Below are 20840 nucleotides of genomic sequence, written 5' to 3'. Positions count from 1 at the left end.
TTCTGTGGAAGGTATTTCTCCAATCCAGTATGAACAATGCTTTGATTGGACTGCAAGAGGAAATGGCTTGAGCAAGTCAAAAGATGGAACTATTCAAATACCTCCTGCTGTTCAAATAGCTGCATTTTGAGAGAAATAACAAAGTCTCATCCTGGGCAACGAAAACTTGAAAAACTCCATTAGATCAATGCACTACGTGACCTAGACTGAGGATAAAACTTTACCCATGGTATTTGGCTATCGTCTTCCCACAATCTCAACATTAGGTATGAAGTTCACTGGTTTCTGTGACCTCTGGCGTTAAATACTGCAATCCAGGAACACCAGCTGATCATCTCTACCACAAGAAGGTTTCAGATCTCAGCTGTGCCAAAAATCAGGTCAGAGAATTACGTCAGTGAATACTTCTAACCAGGGTCAGCTTGAGTACCAAAATGATATTCTGGCTACTTAATGCCTTCACAATGTAACAACTGTTCTGACATTCTCACAGTGTGTGACAAATGGCTGACGGTGCACTAGAACAGACTTATGCAGAACTGTAAAATCCTTCCTACTACACCTACCAACAGCACCATGATTTTAGAGTGCTATTCAAGAAACACCTCAAGAGAGAAATCTTCTGCCCTACAGAACTCATACAAAGTGGAGAAGACAGAAAACAAAGCAGACTAGCAGAGAAAGATGCTCCTATAGGACAATACAAATGTCTTACTGCTTGTAATGGTACGGATCTCCTTTGGTGGTTTGCCACAACACAGAAATACACAAGAGGATGCTTACCCAAAGCCAGTGGCAGTTGGTGCCATGTCAAGTCCCAGCACTGTCTTCTATAGATTGGAGAAGAGCAGGGCCAGCATAGTCAGCAAATGCCAAGGACAGGAAATTCAAAATGCCAAACCAAAAGACCAAATGAATCCTAAGCCATTAATTTTGAAGACCACTTTCTTGATAAGCCTCTCACGCTCCTCTATTCCTATCGCTCACTAGAAATAGGATCACTCTCAGAAGCTTAATGCTGCATTAACAATAGCTTCTTGCATTTAAATTACCCCACCTTACTGCAGTGTGGGGAAGGGAAATGGAAGAAGCGTATTGGCCTTTCTGAACTCTTCCTTTGCCAGAGAAACCTGAGCTTATTTGGATTACTTTAAAAACTTTCTTCCAAACCTATTCAACACCCAAAACCGAATAACAAACACCTATGTTACACAAAAACCTACAGCTATGGATAAAGCAGACAGCAAAGTAACTTAGCCTAGCAGATACTTCAAGAAAAAAATAAGTATTTTCCCCAAACAATTGCACTTCAGGAAAAAAAACCACCCAAGGCTTCAGTTCAGAAAGGGCATCACAAACCAAAGAGAGCTTTAACAAATGCCTAGGTTTAGTCACATATTTTAATCCCACTGATTTCACTGGGATTTAAATGTTCACTTAATTTATGCATGCTGAACTTTTAAAGTGCTTTACTGGATATGGGCCAAAGGAAAGGGATGCCTCTTACAGCTTGCCCTTAAGAACCAGAATATTTCGCCCTTAATACCAATGATTAAAACAGTTAAAGCAGTCCCTAAAGGCAGTGATGCAATAAGAAAATGCCTTTTCATCACCATTCCCTTTTTAAGGAGAGCTTAGAACAATCAAGTTTTCCTCCACAGACCCCACTGCCACAGGTAGAGTTTTGTCAGACGATTTGCACGGGTCCCCCCCCGATCTCTACAGTTCTGTGATCTTCTCTTTACCATGTTCATATGTAGTTACATCTCAAGCATCTTAGGTATCGATCCTCAAACCTACCTAGGCTGACAAAGACTGCGTACCATTGGACCATGTACTAAACTGGAGAACTAGTCAACATATGTCAGAGCTCCCCAGTAGCAGAAAATTCACCAAGTGCTGACCAGCTATTCCACCGTAATGTACCAGCTGACTGCCCACAGTTAGTTTTACATCGTGCCAGGAGACAGCTACTCACACATCAGCACTGCTGCTCCTGGAAGCCCTTCCCATGCCATGACGGAGTGCACCTGCAAACAGACAAGCATTTGAAGTGCGTAGTTTGAGAAACCTGTACAGGCCCAGGGTGCAGATAATGTTTAACTTGAGCCAAAGCTCATGACTCTGATTTCCCCTTCTTTTTTGTTAAGGAAATTATTTTATTATATGCTTTGTTTTAATAAAGTTTTGGGCTTTTTAAACTCAGAGGAGTAGAAGAATGTAGCAACTACATATGCACAGATAGATCGTTTTGTGGACAACAATTTATTACACAGTAAGGAACAGAATAAGCTTTTATACAAATTAGGAAACTGTGACAAAGTATTAGCTAAGTATTACAGTACTAGACCATGTCTTAAGCTATAATTTTTGATTTATAAGTCAATTGCACAGGATAGTTAATGCACAGGTACATCTCATTCATCAATAAATATTTCACTATTTAATACCCTCCAAGAGAAAGGAGAAAATCAGAAACTCAAGCCATTTGCAGATTACTCAAGCGTGGCTGTCATTCTGGAAATAACTACATTAATATCCATAAACATATATCCACCTTTCAGCACAGATGAATTTGAAGATCAACAGATCTAGTTAATGATGCGTTAGCATTCCCATCTGAAACTTGTTATGGCCACATACAGCACCTCCCTCAGTGTCCAGCCAACATGTTGTAAAACTACCAGATCCCACCAGAAGGCAGCACTCTCAACTGAAGATTTAAACTGCTTTGTCCACCACATCAATGAAATTCAGCTATTTTATTTTTTGCTACCTACTTAATGAAAAGTGCTATGGTAATTTTTCTAAAGTAAAAAATTATTTCATGATGAGGATCTTAATTAAAACAATACTGCTTATCAATATTACCAGGGCAGGAGAGGCTACTACCCATATCTGAAAGCTCCCTTGAATTTTAATTACCTCACACCCTGATATTTTCATGCTTTAAAAGCATCAAGACTTTTAAAGACCTAATAAAACATCTGTGTTCTCACATTCATCCGCAGATACACATAAGCAAGTCACAGATTCTTTGGTATATTGAAACAAAATCAAACATTAAAAAAAATACTGTGTCTTTTTTGACCAAACTATTCAACCTGAATATGCAAAACAGTTTGGTGAGCAAAACTGCCCTTTCCGGAACATAGATCAATAAATTTTGCATCATGTAAAAAGCTCAGCAGCTAGCCTGAGCTAGGTGTATCTGTTCCCTTTGTTCAATGAAGCAATAAAGCATCATATGAAAGAAGCTCATTTGCCTTTCAGTAGATGATCAACTGTCTTCTGAAGATGCCTATGTCTCTACCTCTAATAGTGAGATTCTGGCGTTCAGAGGCTAAAGGACCTAGAAGACTAGCTTACTTCTGGCACCTAGTCTATGGAGAGATGAATTCCACCTTTGAGCTCTGGAGCAAACGCACACATGTAGGGCTATATACAAAGTGCCAGGTCGTGACATGAAGCACATGTCCCTCACCTTCAGCAGACTGCATTTGAAGTTGCTTTATCTTCTGTAAGTTTGTGTGTACTGGAAGCTTTATCTTGGATTTTCACAGTTTTAGGGTAGATTTTTAGCATTTTTATTTGAAGGAATACAAATTCATTTGGCCTGGAAATCAACTGAGTAGGGTTTTTTTGTTTGTTTTTTAAAATCACCACAGAAAAGCAACAGCTGGTGTCAAGGAACACCATCCCTGTAACCTCAGCCTGAAGAACCTCAAAGTTTTCACTCATCTTGCCCATTCACTTTTAGCCTTCAGCATGTGTGACTAATTATACAATACTTTGCTTGCTATGAACAGGCACTTTTTCCTCACCCTTCCATTTAGTGTTCTTCCAGAATATGAAAAGACCACCTTTCAAGATTTTGCTGATCTGATTTCTGAAGTGTTACATAAGAGAAAGATTATCATTAAAAGAACAATTTACCACAGTATGAATACCTGACAATTTGTAGTTCTCTCTCAAAAAAACCAAAACCAAAAACCCAAAAAGAAAAAAAAAAGTGATAATGTTAAGTTTAGTTTACTCAGTTCAGGTCTTGCTTTCCTTGCACAGGTCTTCATCTATCTGTCGGTTGCTGCCAGACACTGGACATGTGACCATGAGAGAGGAGAATGCAAAGCCGATTATTAGCTACAACCAAGGGACTGGAACGTCAGTGACTGATCCTAATACATACATAAGGAAAGAAACTGAGGTCTGAAGGAGACATTCTTAACACTGGAATATTAAACCACAGTATCTTCACTTCTGTAACAGCTCCCTCTTTGCTCAGTTCATTTATGTTGTGTCATCTTATATACTCAACAGGAGGCTGTTACAACATATATAAACACATAAAACCTTATTTTAATGCACTATGTAAAAAGAAATCCCTGGATATTGAACAATTGAAACTGAAATATGGAGGAGAGAAAGGTATATTTATCATTTTGGGGCTAATGGATTTTTAAAAATCATGTTAAAACACAGAGGACATGGAAATTCATTTTTCTGCTTAATTCTGTCAACATTTTTTCCTCTGACAGCTATAAATGTTTACCTTGGTTTTGTATAGGATGAGCAATTCCTCTCTGAAAACAGAAAATTTATGAAAAATGTATTTACAGTAAATATTATAACTCCAGTAGGTACCGCAGAAGCAGCTGGGAAGATCCAACGCTTTACTAACTCAAGAGAAACTTTGACACCACAGCCAGGCTTTTATGCATTCATCCCCTAACAGAGATAAGCAGCTTCCTCCCAGAAATGCATGACTGCCTCTGTTAGCTGCTTGACTGCCAGAGAATGGAATAGGAAACTTTGAGGAGTTCAGGTTTTTCCCTGTATCAAACATCAAACGGTAGGAGAAAAAAATAAAAATCAAGCCTTTTTCATTCCTAAATCTATTAGTCCAGTCTTGTCTCTGGATCTGAAAAACTTTCACGATAACCTCATTGTCAGTAGCACCTCTAGACTCTCCGATCGCTTTGCCCTGAAGCCCCCAAACTCCAGAAGATGGATAAGCAGTGTGGAAGGTCCCCTATTCAAGGATGATACTCTAGTCTATTCTGAACACATCACAGCTACTGCTGTTTAGAGAATCTGAGGTTGTCAGAGAGAAGGAATTCCAGTTCAACAGTATCATCAGTGGTTTCTACTGGTACATTACTCTTTTCCACAGGGGGTGAGTAATTCTGTACTTCATGTCTTGAAGCTAATATCCTTGAAGTCCCATTGCAAGAACATGCCTCTGGTTGTCTGACGCTGTCTGAGCAAATATGGTTTGGATGGTAAATGCCTGGACAGGAATTGGGTTGGCAATGACTAGGGACATAGTATTTAGTTGCTACTGGACTTGATTCTATTTGATTATGAAAAGGATTATTAGCCATGCAACAGGTCTGGAGACAGTTATTATTTTTGAATCCATGATGAAGGCCTAATTTAGCAATAAGGGGCTTCCCAACATTAACCTCCTTTCTTTCATCCATTGTATCTTCTATTCCTGGATACTCATAGTGCAAGCAAACAGTGAAGATCAAGTGTTCCTGCAAAAGAGGAAGGGAGGGGGGGAGAAAAAAAATGTTACCCTTCCTCCTCAAATAAACAATATAGGAAACACTTACAGAGGCACAGCCTACTAGAGGAGACTAACCTTTTCAGGAGCTAAAGACATGTATTAGGCAAGACTTGTTTACTGAGGACCTCTTTTGGTTAATACTTGCTCACCTGATAGTCTTTATTTCTAGAAGCACTTGTATTACATCAGCTACCAAAACCACTGAAGAAGAGATACCACATGATACCCAGCACAGATGTTCACGACACAAAAGATACAGAGATAAACTTAACAGTGCCACAGTATGTTGAAGTGAGAACGTTTACAAAAACTGCATGCCCAAGAGTACATGTTGAAATGGAAGGAGATGATATGTAACATTTTAATCTCCTAACTAATGACTTTGTAAGATGCAGGTCTGCTTCAGGTCACATTCTTCTTGTACTACAGGGCGCTAGAACATTCCCACAGTGTGCAATACACGATCCTCACAAAAATAATCATCTTGTCAAAGTTCAGTACAGGCCTAGAAAATAAAGTGCCTTACACTACGGTATCAGGATTGCATTTGCATTGATTCCTTGGCTTTTATTTTTCAGCTAAGAAACTGAAATCACTAAATTGTGCTATTAGCCATTTTTTCCCTCCAAAGAACATGTTACTCATTATGCAGACAATACACAGCTACCTCAACAGAACTGCAAAGCAACATGATTAATCTAAATTATCTAAACAAACTTGTGAGGAATAATATATATTAACCCTTAGTTTTTGCAGTGAACTTAGCCTGGTGTAGAGGCAGTGTTTGGGAAGGTCCTTTGATACTAAATAGCTTCCAGTTTCCTCAGGAGTTCCTTTATTGGCCTCTTTAGGATCCACATCCAGGTCCTGTTGCAAGAAAGAAATGAGAACTTAACTGAAGGTACAGAATTTGTAGATCATAAAATAGTTAGCAGTACTTCTTTTTATAAAGTCAGCATTTTCTTCTTCTTAAAAGAAAAGAAAATGCCAATCTTGGATTACTTGCAAAAGCTGCTGAAACCACTGCTAGTCACACAGGCAGATGGGGTTACATTTGAGTAGGTTACCCTCTTTTGCTGATGGTTCCTGTCAAATTTGCTGTGCTTGCTTCAGGGTTGCTTTTTTTTTACCTAACTTCTACTATGAAGTACAGTACTATAACACTAATGCTGTGGGCTAAAAATACATGTATTTATTATGCACATTAACTGAAATATTTTATTCATAAAGCATCAGTAATGTCCTGTTTGTTCTATCTAAAAAGGTTTTCTGCCCCATGTCCTCCTTCATAGACATCAAAAAAGACAGTTTTTTGCCCCAAGGAGCTTTCTGTTTTATCCTTCACCTTACTGTGATCAGCTGAGTAACATCAATGGAACTGGACAGGATCACCCAGGTGTTAAAGAACCGTAAAACTAAAGCCTAAGCAACCTTGTCCTGCAAGGTAGATGTGTCCTCAGCTCACATAGGAGCTATTGACATTTAACTTCTTTAATTAAATATAACACATACTTGATATTAGACAATGAAAAACAAAGGAAACTTTGAAAAAGATGACCCCAGGTTAATTTTAATGTATTTTTATATATATTAAAAATATGCATTTAAAAAAAAAAAAGAAGTAAATGTGTGTACAGACACACATGTAAGCACCTCATGTCAACAGTTTAGACCCTTTTTATTACAAAAGATGCAGTTCAATGTGTATAGACCAGACAATTTTCAGCTTCAGTGGAGGGAGATCACCAAGACACCAATAGGAAGCACTTACAAGTGCGAAGTCTGTAACGTAGGCTCTGCAAACTACTATTTCAGGTGGCTTCTGTACTATTCGTGTGTAGATTATCATGACATTGGAAAACTCAGCTGCGAACCCCAACTGAATCTGAACACCACATTTGAATTCAAGATACCTACTTTCTGGAAGCTCTGCAAATAAATAACACATCATTACATTCTAAATAAAACTTAGCATATGTATTTTCTTTTTTAAATTTTGTTTTAAATTCGAAAGTTTTAAAAGGTACAAACCTCTTCTTCTACCCTCCCTCTACCTATCACATATTTACACTGAAGCAAACCAGGTTAGAAGCTAACCAGACAGCAACATTATTTGCTAGTATCACACAGTAACTGGCAGACACTGCCACAGAGAGCTGACTCCACTTCTGCTTCGCAGGTTTCTTTCCAATCTCTGTGCAACTAGCAAGGCAACATTTACTGTAAATAGGATATAGCTTGCTGACCCAATAAATTGTTTACATATCTATAATCAAACTGGTAAGGTTAATATGGTCTATATCCAATATATGTGACACAGCTGTAGCATTTTAAGAACCTTTGAATTTCACAGAAAACAAGTTTCAGGTACATTCTTTTCCTTTCGCAGCCTATGCACACATTCACAAAGCCTAGCCCGCAGCATTTTTCTTCTTTATATTGTGGTTCTTTCTCAATCCATAGGAATGTATCTGAAAGTGCTCAAGGGTCAGTAACATCATTCTGTGTCTGTATGCTTTGTACCGATTTTTCTATTCCCACTGAAAGTGGATTATTTAACATTATCATAGACATACCTTTATACAAATATAAAGGTTATTCTCTTCCCAAATTCCAAACACATTCTCTTCAATACATGGCTTAAAACAAATAAACTAAGATAACGTTATGTCTTTATAGTTTTTGTTTTGCATTTCAATCATTTAACAAACAAGAATTAAGGGCTTGATTCCACAAATAAAAATCTACATCTGTGAAAGAGTCTGCCTACATGACTAGTTGTCTTAAAAATGCCACCCTTGACCTACTGCCCAATCTGTCAAAGAAATTTTAAAATGTACTCCAACACGTTTAGGTGAAAAGGTAAAAAGGTCTTAAACCCCACTGCCCTTCTTAAAAGAAGTACAGAAAGCCTGAACTGATCTCACCCTTACTCTAGTTTTCTTAGTTGTATACATTGAAAACTCCTTTTCATCATGCACTTTTACCATACAGTTCACCTGGCTGTTTTAGGTGATGACTTTAGCATGACATTAACGACGTCTTAAAAGTGTCATTGTTAGACACAAACAGACTACTGGGAGATTATCCCAGGAGGTAGACATCATGTAAGTCCCCCCTACAGTGTTTGAGTGGTCTTAAATATACTTACTTACTCAGGATGAATTCCACCTGTTCATTACAATCTCATGTAGAGGTAAACCCCAACACAAACATTTCCAAGATCTGAACATACTAATGAAAATTCAGATATGAACTTGAATTTCTTCCATTTCCATTCAATATCACAACCCACAGACTAGAGATTATTAAGGAAGTACATCTTCTTATTTTTCCCATCATGCCAGGAGGATCATCTAAAAGTAGACTGTACTATACCATGAGCTTTGGCCCACTGCAGGTTCCGTGCCAGAGACTCTGCAGAAGATACGGTTTGTTGAATGGGATCAGTTAATGCCCTTTTCTCAGACAAACTGCTGCGGATTTCCAAAGCTTGCTTGCCTTTGGTAAGGTGACACTTGCCCATATCTAAAAATAAGATGCACATAGTTTTCTTTCAAAATCAATACTGCTGAAATTCTAACTAAATTAAATACATCACTGCAATGTTGTGTGGTTGCTATGGTTATGCCAGTGTCAGCACATCCATAAAAACTTGCAGTTTTAGAAGTATTCATTGCTCAGCTATTCATTCACTTAAGGTTAAAACAGCATGCCAGATGCCTGCAGAGAGTCCTGAGGGTTTTGCATGTCTCCTAGTCAACATGCTCTCACATTTTTTCTCAAGACCAGTTCAAGCAATATCACAGCTCTGATTCAGTAAGGTCCTAATTAAAGTGACTAATTTCAAGAATGTGAATAATACCATTGGAGGGGATTTCTAAAGAATTGGAGGTAAGTGGAGTATTTTAGGGGTTGATAAAGGGGCCAATACTGTTTATTTAACATCATCACTAATGACCTGGATGACAGGACAGAGTGTAACCTCAGCAAGTCTGCAGATGATTAAAAACTGAGAGGAGTAGCTGATACACCAGAGGATTGTGCTGCCATTCAGAGGGACCTGGACAGGCTGTAGAATTGGGCAGAGAGGAATCTCATGAAGTTCAACAACAGGAAATACTGAGTCCTGCAGCTGGGCAGGAATAACCCCATGCAGCAGTACAGAAAGGGGACCGACTCACTGGAAAGCAGCTCTGCAGAGAAGGACCTTGGGACCTGCTGGACACCCAGCTGACCATGAGCCAGCTATGCATTCTTGTAGTAAAGGCATCCAACAGGAATAGTGTTGCCAGCAGGACAAGGGAGGTGATCCTTCCTCTCTTGTCAGCACTGGTGAGGCCACATCTGGAGTCTGTGTCCACTGCTGGGCTCACCAGTACAAAAATGACATGTACATACTGGAGAGAATACAATGAAGGGTCACAGAGATGAGGGGCCTGGAGCATCTTTCTTATGATGAGGTGCTGAGAGAGGTGAGACTGTTTAGACTGGAGAGAACACGGCTCAGGGGACTTCTTATCACTATGTATAAATACTTGATGAGGGAAAGTAAAATAGACAGAGCCAGACTCTTCTCAGTCAAGACCCGTGACAGTACAAGAGGAAGGAGATGCAAACTGATATAGAGAAAATTCCACTTAACCATAAGAAACAACTTCTTACTCTAAGGGTGATCAAACACCGGGACGGGATGTGCAGGGAGATTGTGGAGTCTCCATCCTTCAGGACATTCAAAACCCACATGGACAAGGTCCTGAGCAACCGGCTCTAGTTTACTGTGCTTTGAGCAGCAGGGTTGGACTTGACAATCTCCACAGGTCCTTTCCAACTTTAACCAGTTTGTGATTCAAACTTACTCCAGTTTATTAGGGTCTCCCTATATTTGTTCAATTACATTTAAAAGTGACATTTTCAGATAGTTTTGCTGCATGTAGAAGGTCAAAACCTATAGTGTGCAAAGGGAATTAAAAAAATCCTAGAAAATTTCCATTTATGAGTTCATTAAAAAAAAAAAAAGAAACAATGAAGGCTATTTACATGGAATACTTTTAACATGAACACTCCTTTGGAACATTTTCAAGTGTCATCAGTGCACCAATGTACCCATTAGCACCCAATGTCTGGTACTACTGACAACAATGGTTGTCACGTTACCTGACAAATCAATCTTTCTCTCCACTCCAAGTTCAAGAATGAGATAAGTAATAGGTCACACATCAGAACATCTACAGCATGTGACATTACCTGGCAGTACAGACGAAGCAGTAAGAGTCAGTCGTATTTTACTGGACATTTGGGGAAGCGCAAGGAAAATGGGTGCCGGCGGAATTGTCACATGTTCTTATGGGGAAGCCACGAAGATGGGGGGAAGAGGAGGGAGAAATCTTAGAGAATACTAACCCACTTAAGAATACCCAAAAGCAATGACAAAAAGGATGAGAGGAGGGAGAGGGTGAGAATATTTTTGGATATTTGTTCATTATAAAATTTGTAAACTTCTTACGCAAGTTGAAAGACTGATTGGTCTATGACCATTGCAGAATCCAAGTGGGTGTCTGTTCTGGTACTACTCCTGCTTTAAACAGGCTGACAATGGGAAAATGAGGGATAAAAACTAAAGACATAGTATATAGGTATACTACAGACATAGTATTGATGCTAGGATGAGTGGATTACAGGGTTCTCTTTTCATAAAACAGTAACAGTCAGAATGTCCCAGAAGGCAAGAAAGATGACAGAAAGGGAAGATATTGGGGCCTGCTTCAAAACAAAGAGTTTCAGGAATTTGGGCCTAAACACAGCTATAGCTAGCTCTGGTTTCTACCACTGCACATATGAGGACAGCAAGTTATCAAATTCTTCCTTTGTATTTAGGTAATGGCAAAATTGAGTAGTACTGTAAGCAAATAAGAAGTACAAATCTTAATGCAAAAAGCACTCTTGTCTGAGTGCCCCTGGCAAAAGAACAACATCGCCCTGTGCGGGGCAGGGGGGAATCTACTTCTGCCCTAGGTTTTAGAATAATCATTTTAGTTTTACCATCTGCAGATCCTATTTCTTCAGGATAATTCTGAGATCTTCTGAAATTTTATTTAACTTTTCACAGAAACTTCATGGAAAGTTTAACAGATAAGACTGAAAATACAGAATGGTAAGTTTGTTTCATGGGATCTAGTCAAGCAGCACACCAACTATAAGTAAAAAGACAGAGAATATATATGAGAATGTATACCAAACAAGCAAGCAGTAACCAAGAACCATCACATTTCAATTTACACTCTGGGGGTATGCTGGATTCCTAGTACCATCAGTTTGACATAAATTCCATGCTTATATTTCAGCTAGTCAACCAATGATCTCTTCCCTTTCCTCAGTAGAGCACTGACAGAAGCTCTGTCAGTTTGACAGCAGAACTTTACTGTGCATTTAGGATTCTCTTGGATTTTTTTTCTGCTTTTTGGATCCCTGTCAAAAGACAGACTGGCCAAAATTCTGAGACCTGCAGTTGCACCAAGAACACTGGAAACCACAGCAGAACTTGGCTGATTACATACATTACCTACAAATAACAGAATCTTATACAGACAGCTAACGGCTGTATCTATTCTTCTATGTTTTGAGCAAATGTTTGCACAGAAACAATACATTTTCCCTCAACAGTTTTCACTTTAGCACTTCTCCCATCGATTATAAAAGATAATTACTGAACCAGGCATATTAAAACAGTGGATTGCCCTTTATAGTGCACTTACACCCTTTGATAGAGAGCAAATCAATTATCATCACTATAGGACTCTTTGAGGTAGGTAGGACTCAGTTAATTGTTTAAATGAACATGGAAATGACTGGACTACCACTAGCAGCTGACACCACAAGACAGAAGAGTAATTTTTGTGGATGGACAATTCAAAGCTCCATGCAGAAAGACACTCAGAACAAGTAAGGATCACTATTAAAGCAGCTCACATCCGTTTATAATATCATGATCCTTGTTAATGCGCTGCCCAGTAGCACCTGCTTCTTGATAAAAGTTGCTATTTTAACAAAACGCAGCAAGAAAGAGCTTAAAGTAGTGTAACACATTCACCATGAAAAGAACGACATTTAAGCAAAGAAGTTTTTAGTAATGCAGGTTGAGAAGACTGTTCATGCAGCAAGCTGGAGTTCACCTTCTGCAACCTCATCAAGCAGTACAGTAATCTTCTTGTCTTCCAACAAACGGTCCTTCAAGAACTTCATGAAGATTCCATTGGCCAACCCCGACTGCTGAATTTCAAAAGCTTCTGCTCCTTGGCACCTATGAGATCACCAATATCAGAAAAGGAAAAAACACTAAAACATCTGCATGATTAAGATCAACATGAGGACAAAAGGAGTAAAGTTATGTTGGGAATGGGGGAAAGAAACCCTACAATTTGAAAACCAGGTTGTGTCTATGGCCAACCTGCTCTTCATGTTCATTTGCAAGCAACTCATCCTGGGAAGATTTCACTTTCAGTCAGGCCACAGACCAGAGCTGATGTCAAACTGTTTATATGAGGAGCTTAAATTTCTCATAGAAGACTTCATTAAAGCTCTTGACTACTTCTATTCAACAGCTTTTGCACTTCACTTGAACACTGATAGAGAGGTGTTATTTAGCTTTCTGCTTAAGCAACCTCTTCAAATAGTTTCAATTGCAGTTGTAACTTTATTCTTTACACCTAGAACAGGAAACACAGGGGCCAGTCTATATGCTACTCCTTCAATAATTTATTGATTTATATTTTCAACACATTTTTTTCTAGAAATTTATCTTGCATTAACAGAGGAGACATGTGACCAAAGAGGGTACAGCACGTATATTGTAGTTCATCAACTAGCTCCACAGTACTTGACTTTCTGTACAAGCTCACACTGCAGTAAGTACTATTACTAAGTACACAGAACATAACTCTCCCTTCCCCATCAGCACAAAGAAACAGAACATTATGGGTCTGAGGGTAAAATTTGCTTTTTTCTTCTCTGCATTTTTTTCATCTCTAATAAATAATACTTAGATGAGTAGAGCACTCCTACAATGGGAAAAGTTAAATACTGGGAATCATTATGTATGCATTTCCACAGCCAGTTAGACTGTGGAATGATTCAAAGAACAAAGTAAAAAAGACAGTATGAGGACACAGATATGGATATAAGTTACTGGTCCTTTAACATCACAGTTAGTATTTTTCTGTAAAAGATTAGCTATACAATCTCAGTGGTCATTTCTGGCTTCAAAACCTCTGTGGCACAGCAGGAGAAAAACTTCCTTACGTTGCATATCCAAAAACAATGTTGGCTGTAACCTTCAGAGCATCTAAGATAAGAATTGTGTCATCGTATTCATTTCTGCAATAAATGGAAACACAAAAAAGTAAAATAATAATTTGAGAACTAATAATAGTAACAAACTCTACAGTTGTTCAACATACTGAAACAGCATAGTTTAGAAAGGGTAATTTTTTTCTCTCCTACAATTCTGTAATGAATCCTGACTGCTAAAAGATAAAAATCAGCATCGTCAACACTCTTCATGAAGACAATCTAAAGACACAGTCAGATATCATGCATTACCCAGATGAGGGCATACTATATTAACCAATATATAGTCTGGCTACAATCTCTTAAAAAATTATTTCTGATAACTAGCCATTTTAGGTTATAACAAAAACTATATTAATTTATTTTATTTTATTTATTTATTTTCAAAACATGGTGTCTGCATAGTTGACATGAGGCTTATGTAGCTGTATTTTCTGTTTGGACAGCAGATTGTGAAGCTGAATTGGATCATTGGCATTTCATTAGCAGTGAAGTTTAGAGGCTCTATAAACACTAAAGCACTAGCAATTTTCTATTACAAAACATTCCTTAGAGACCAGTTTTCAGAAGTGCTGACTCAAGAGCTGATTTCAAGTGCAAGTTTCATCAAGCACAGTAGTCTCTTAACATGGAATGAAAATAGTACTTTGTTTAGAAAAATCTGATAAACCAGTTGATTTTTAAGCTCTAAATAAAGATACAACATCCCCAGCATAAAAGCAGTCCACGAAATCCAGGCCTCTGAAGAGTTCTAAAATAAGCACTTCACTTGAGCCCTTCTGTCAAATTAACATGCCTTTGATCATATGGATTCTCCTTCCCCCTGTAATGATGAAGATGGTTAATGATGCAAGGGGAAAGGGTCATTTTTCGTCTTTAAGATGCCTAATTTCACTTTTACCTAATAAGACTGATGCTTTATAACTTTTAAACAACAACAAAAAAAGAAGAAATAAACGTCATTCAAATCAAGAAGCAAGTATCTACCCATGGAAACAGAAAGTCTAATCACCAGCTTCACATTTCCATCCAAGGCCAAAGGCAAATTAAGTCTATGAATGAATCCTATTGACTTTAAAAGCATTCAGGTGCAGGCTGTGAATTCTCAGAACCATGAACTTTCAAGTACAGTGAATTCTCAGCCTAGACTAAAGATTTCTCCTCAGTGTGAAGTCCAGCCTTCTCTCAAGATCCCTTGCTATTCTCTCAAAGTGGCTGTTCAGTTTTATTTGTTCATTTTGAGAATAGGCTCAGTTTTAATCTGTTGCTGCAGTGAATAAACTGACCTTCACAGTTGGTTCCCAAAACTACAGTCACCCTCTCCCTCTTATCGTGAAGCAAACACGTCCCTCAAACATCTAATGTCAGTTCTCACTATTAATGAATTATGAAATTATACCTTTTTCGACACATATCCAGTAGGAATACATTAAGTCCCGTCTCTTTTTCCTGCATTAGTTTGAGGATGTTCTGCACACACAGACAGTTTGCAGATCGGTAGGGATTTGGAGCATCAACAGGAACCATGAAACTGTTTCCGTAGTTCTCGTAGCCGTGGCCAGCATAGTATAACAAACCTGAGAGTTCAAAATATATGTGACTGAAAACACAGTTCAAGAGTACATTGGAACCTTTCTATAAATTTTAGCATAGTCAAAAACTTCATGCACTATGTCCACACTATATGTCTGTGGGAGATTAAGATCATTCAAGCTACTCCAACCAGGTTTTTTTAATATCAATATGCCTTTGTTAATACAGGAAGGAAGGGGAGGCGGTGGGGGGGGAACCACATTAACATCAACTTCACAATACACAGACACAACAAATTAAAAAAAAAAATTCACTCATGCAATAGAATCAGTTAGATACTTGCATCAAACACACAAAGCTAAATACTCTTTAAAATGCTTTAAGTCAAGTTATGACCTCTAACAGAAATAATCAGTTATATATGATATATGTCACAGATATGAACAAGGAAATGTGCCAACTGTAAAACATCATCTTCACCTGTGCAATTAGGCAAAGCAAAAGCTTTGAGTAGCAGCGAGTCAGTGCAGATTTTATAGATAGAAAAAAATAATGCTGAACAGTTTGGATGGATTTTTTTTTTTTTTTTAAATGAGAGAAACTCATCTTTAAAATTATTCTTTAATTTTTTTTTTTTTACTTACCATTAATCATTAGTAATTCTTAAAAGTACTTCAGCTAGAAAAAAAATCAGAGAAAAACCTTGCTTGCGCTATGACAGCATTTTGCAAGTTTTTAATTTTGCTGTTTTCTCTGTAGAGTCAGTTTCTGCATTTGTTTTTGTCTTTTTTTATAGGGAGGGATCAGAAATATTTTTACATTTAGGAAAAAAAAAAGAAATTATTCCATGATCATGTTTGGTAGGACTCCAAAGCACATTCCCATTACCAAACTACCAACAACTCATTTTTAGCTGATTGCATCTACATCTCTTTACAGGTACAAACTCATGACTCTTGTGAGTCTGCTAAACAAACAAATTCTTTGCATGCTTACCTAGACATAAAAGATTATCCTACATTCACCTCCCTCATGTGTCAATACACAACAGTCTACAATATTTTAAGATTTAAAATCTTCAATAAAACATGCAATAGTTTTGTATAAAGAAAACATATGCAATTAAAAAAAGCTCTTCTTAACCCTGAAAAAGGGAACTGCAACAGAGGGCTTAGATTTTATTTATATGAATAAAAATGTCATATCAATTTGCAGTAAGATTAGATGATCTTAGCATTAATAACCTCTACTGCCTTACAATGAAGTTACCAGAAACTTGTATGATTAAATGGAATTTTCCTATTGTCTGTTCCCAGTGCTGGTTTTGACTATCTATGGCAAGTTCCATCTTCTAAACAGAACTTTTATTTATCTATACAAAGCAGTCTATGGGTCAGATCTTCAATTAGTATATAGTGCTGCAACCGAATAAAAGTCAACAGAGACAGGACAATTTATGCTAACTGGAGATACGGTCTTCTTACATCATTATTCTTACTAAAAATAGCTGTGAAATTTATGTCACTACAAAAATTGAATATTCCAGAAAAAACAAAATAAGCTTTACCCTGACATACTAAAATGATCTACATTTAAATCAGCTTGTGTAGGCAGGTATGCTAGATGTTTTTACCTTTTCATTACAGATAGCTACAACAAATGAAAATACTTCTCTCACACAGCCCTGCACTTTTTGTAAAGGAATATCAAGATATAACTATAGCCCTTCAAATTAAGCCTTCGGTTCTCTTTTACTTGTAAGCTCTCAAGTCATTAACAACTATGCCAAGACCTTGCAAACTGTGCCATTCAATCAACAGTGCTCAATTTCTTTTTATGGGAAACATGCATAGACAAGATAAGCAGCCAGCAAGTGCATACAAGGTAAACTCCAGGATGCAATATTTCACTTAAACAAAGAGCCTAATGGTTATTCATCTGCCAGAATCTTGGAAAATGGCAACAGCTTTATTCAATTAAAATTTAGATTTCTAAAGGGCACAGAATTTAAAGTATATGATTAAAAACCTAAAAAAATAAGGGTACTATTGGGCTATTTATAAGATTCCAATGGTTACCTGAGACAGGGCAGTTTAAAGAGAGCTAAAAATGAAGTTAAGCACCACGTGCATGACTCCATGTCAGATCCTAAGTTAAAAGGAAACTCTTAAATGTGATTTCCACAGAGTTTGGATCTGGACCTAAATCAATGTTATATTTGAGATTATATATATCCGAGTGTATGTTAAATAAGTAATTGGACTGACTGAAGGAAACAAGTCTCTAATGTAAAGCGTGATTTATCAGAGTTATTTCCTCAATGAATATAAATATATCAGAAATAACAACTACATTTCTTTTATATCCTTGGCAGATGACTGCGCTATGCTTATTTGATGAGTACCTGCAACAGTTAATATGTTGAGCTCAAGATCAGAAATAAATCTCTGCATACCCAGAGTAAGCAGAGTAAAGATGTTTGGAGGGCCTCATTAGACACTTTGACACAATTTTAAGCAGGCTCAAGTTCCTCATAGACGTCAGCATTTAAGTGATATCCGCCTCTCTCTTGGCTTCTCTCTCTCTTCTTTTTAAAAAAGAAAGCAGCCTAACTATTTTTAGCCTTAAACATATGGGTTTATGCTTTCACCCTTTGTGGAATACAATACTAATTGCACCCTACATTTAGAGCAATATAAAATAAGACAGAGAAGACAAATCATCATCACTTTGTTTACCACTCCTGCTCTTAAGGAACAGTATCTGAAATGCCACTTTCCTGGCAGTAAGAAAGAATTACACAAGGTTGTATTAGGCATCATGAATACATGTAACAAGGACTAAACAGAAGTAGCCACTATGCCTCTTCTATTTGGAGCTATGCCCACTAAAAATGCAATAAATCATTATCTATTTGTGCACTGACAGCATCTTTTATATGCTTTAAGCCATTAATAGTGACTATCCAGAAAGAACAAAGTGACCTTTTAAATTGAAGTAGTTATTGCCAAACACTACTGAAAGAATGCTCTACTTACCTTTCAGAAATATCAACTTGCTGGGAAAATGCAACTGCAAAAACATGCCTTATAAGAGCTTTCATACGGTGCTGGTGACAAACTCATTAAACCATTTTAGTACTTTATGTTCTAAATTCATGCCAACAATTATAGGAAAAAATTGAGAAGGTGCAAGAATCTAAAAGCTCACTCAAATGTATAAGCACATCTATTTCCCAGGGAACAAAAAAAGAAAACTGCTATCAGAAAGACTACTAAACTTTACTGCCATAATTAGTCTTCATGTCATGCAAGTTTTGGCTCTGACATAAATGCCCAAATGTCAGATCAGCCAGTTCTGCACAGACAGAGCATCAGGTAACACACCATTAAAAAAGCCATACTAAGAAATAATCTGACCTTGTGTTCCAAAAAAGAATCAAATAATGTTTTCTCAGGTGGGTATTACTATAGGAATTCTGCAATTTAAATAGGACAACTGGCAGAACTTTTTGCTCTCTGTTCTAAATAATTTCTGGAATTGTTTATCCAACCTTAGCTTTTAGAAAAATGACAAAAATAGTGGCAGTCAGCAGCAAACTCCTCAAAGCCCACAGAAGAACTTTTCTTACGCTCCAAGGCAGGTCACTCTAGGCCTTTTCCACGCAGAACATGAAGGTCTGCTCCGTGCATCAATTCCACCATGCCCTCCCCCAGCTAGCACAGCCACCAGTTCTGTCTTGTGTTTTGTCCCTCAAAATCAAGTTTATGCAAGACAAGGAATCCCAACATATGAGTAATTATCTAAGAATCAATGCATATCAGTAGTAGCAATGCATACCAGACCCGACTGGTTAGTCATTATCCCAGCAGAAGGCACCTCCTGTGCAGTATATGGAGGAGAGCTTAAAATTATTACTAATATTCTATTACAGGTATCTTATAAATGGATGTGTGACTCAAGTAACAAAAACATAGAGGAAAAAAAAAAGAGAAATGTGTTAAACACACATCTTTTGGTATGCATACTCTGCTTAATTTGTCCTCCTATATCTTAAACCAATACTGATGAGATGCTGCAGTACAATCATTAGAGCGATGCTGCAATTTAGAGGTGAGAGCCTTCCATTTTTGTGGGGTGTTATTTTTAAGTCTGAAGAGTTTAAGGAAAAAAAAAAAAAAGAGGGCTGCCGCCTGCTTAAGCAGCAAAACCACTATTAAGCCTTCCATCTAATGTGCAAAGACACACAGAAAGAATAAATTTTATACTCTATATTTAGACCTTCCACAGAGCTGTGAAACAATAGTTGTACCTAAGTTCTGCCCAAACAGGAATCTTAGTATTCAATTCAGTGAAAAATCCTGTATCACTGACACCTGCAGAAAGTCAGAACCTGAAGTTCATAGCTCACCAATTTCTCAGTTAATGCCTTTCCTTATGCAAGGTATATTCTGCAAAGGATAATGTGAATTCTTCTGTTTTATTTTACTTCCTTAAAGTGCATACACATAACTTGAGAACTACATTTTCATTTTACATAAACAAACTTCCTTCCAATTTGCTTTCTGAAGTAGAAATGCAGGTTTGCAGAACTCTCACTCCCTGTCAAGGACATTATGAAAAACTCTGTGCTTGCCAGATCAGTATCACAGTAACTGAAAGGAACCAGCAATTCAAATAAGGATTTCTACTTAACCTGAAAACTTGGTAAAAAAGAAGAGGGTAAAAAAGATATCCCACTCTCCCCACCTCCACCCCAACACACCTGGTATCAGAGCACAGCTCACTGTCAAGGCAAAGAAAAGCACACTTCTTCCTCTGTTCTTTACAGAGCTGGTGAGCGAGGACTAAGAGAGCAGAGCAGCCCCTCCCAAAGAGCACCAGAAGGACGGAAATCCAGAAGCAAAGAGCATTCTGCAGACATCCAGTAGAAAAGACACGATGAACGGAAGGGTCCCACCAGCAAGCTGAGAACATATTCCATGCTGTCCTTAGGGCTGTTCCCCACCTCCCCAACAGAAATGCAACCTAGCAGCCTAAGCATGTCAAGGGATTGGCCAGCCCTAAACAAATCATTAACTTGCAAGCACGGGGAAGGGAGGAGGACAACGGAATAGAAGGTTACGAAGAAAGTATGTAAGAGGTCTCCTAAAGGCAGCAAGGACTGCTGTCCAAGACTACATGTAGTCTTGTATACACAGTTTTCAACTACACTGCTACTAGCTTGTTTCCATAATACACTAATACAGGTGACACAACAGGCTAATCTTGCTCTTCCTTAAAAGACTACTACAAACTACTACTAATGACTTAGTACAAATGTGCATCTTCCGCACAGCATGCTGTCAAATATGCTACACAGATCCAGCAGCTTTTAGCAAACACATGA

General features: G+C 37.8%; 1 protein-coding gene across 7 annotated transcripts in view; it reads right to left on the bottom strand.

The window, feature by feature from the left end:
- Positions 1–2246: 2246 nt before the first annotated feature.
- Positions 2247–20840, bottom strand: part of MALT1 (MALT1 paracaspase) — a 39921-nt gene continuing 21327 nt past the window's right edge. For all 7 annotated transcript variants that reach the window (XM_052778912.1, XM_052778913.1, XM_052778914.1 and 4 more), the window contains 7 exons: positions 15318–15495; positions 13871–13945; positions 12745–12872; positions 8951–9100; positions 7344–7501; positions 6314–6439; positions 2247–5540 (listed from right to left, as the gene is read on the bottom strand). In XM_052778912.1, coding sequence (XP_052634872.1) covers positions 5076–5540; positions 6314–6439; positions 7344–7501; positions 8951–9100; positions 12745–12872; positions 13871–13945; positions 15318–15495 — 1280 coding nt within the window. In that variant the 3' untranslated portion in view covers positions 2247–5075. The remainder of the gene's footprint in view (positions 5541–6313; positions 6440–7343; positions 7502–8950; positions 9101–12744; positions 12873–13870; positions 13946–15317; positions 15496–20840) is intronic.

The sequence above is a fragment of the Harpia harpyja genome, chromosome Z (genome assembly GCF_026419915.1).
Source record: "Harpia harpyja isolate bHarHar1 chromosome Z, bHarHar1 primary haplotype, whole genome shotgun sequence".
NCBI lineage: Eukaryota > Metazoa > Chordata > Aves > Accipitriformes > Accipitridae > Harpia > Harpia harpyja.
The sequence above is the reverse complement of the archived record's forward strand: the minus strand, read 5'-3'. Positions and strand labels throughout refer to the sequence as shown.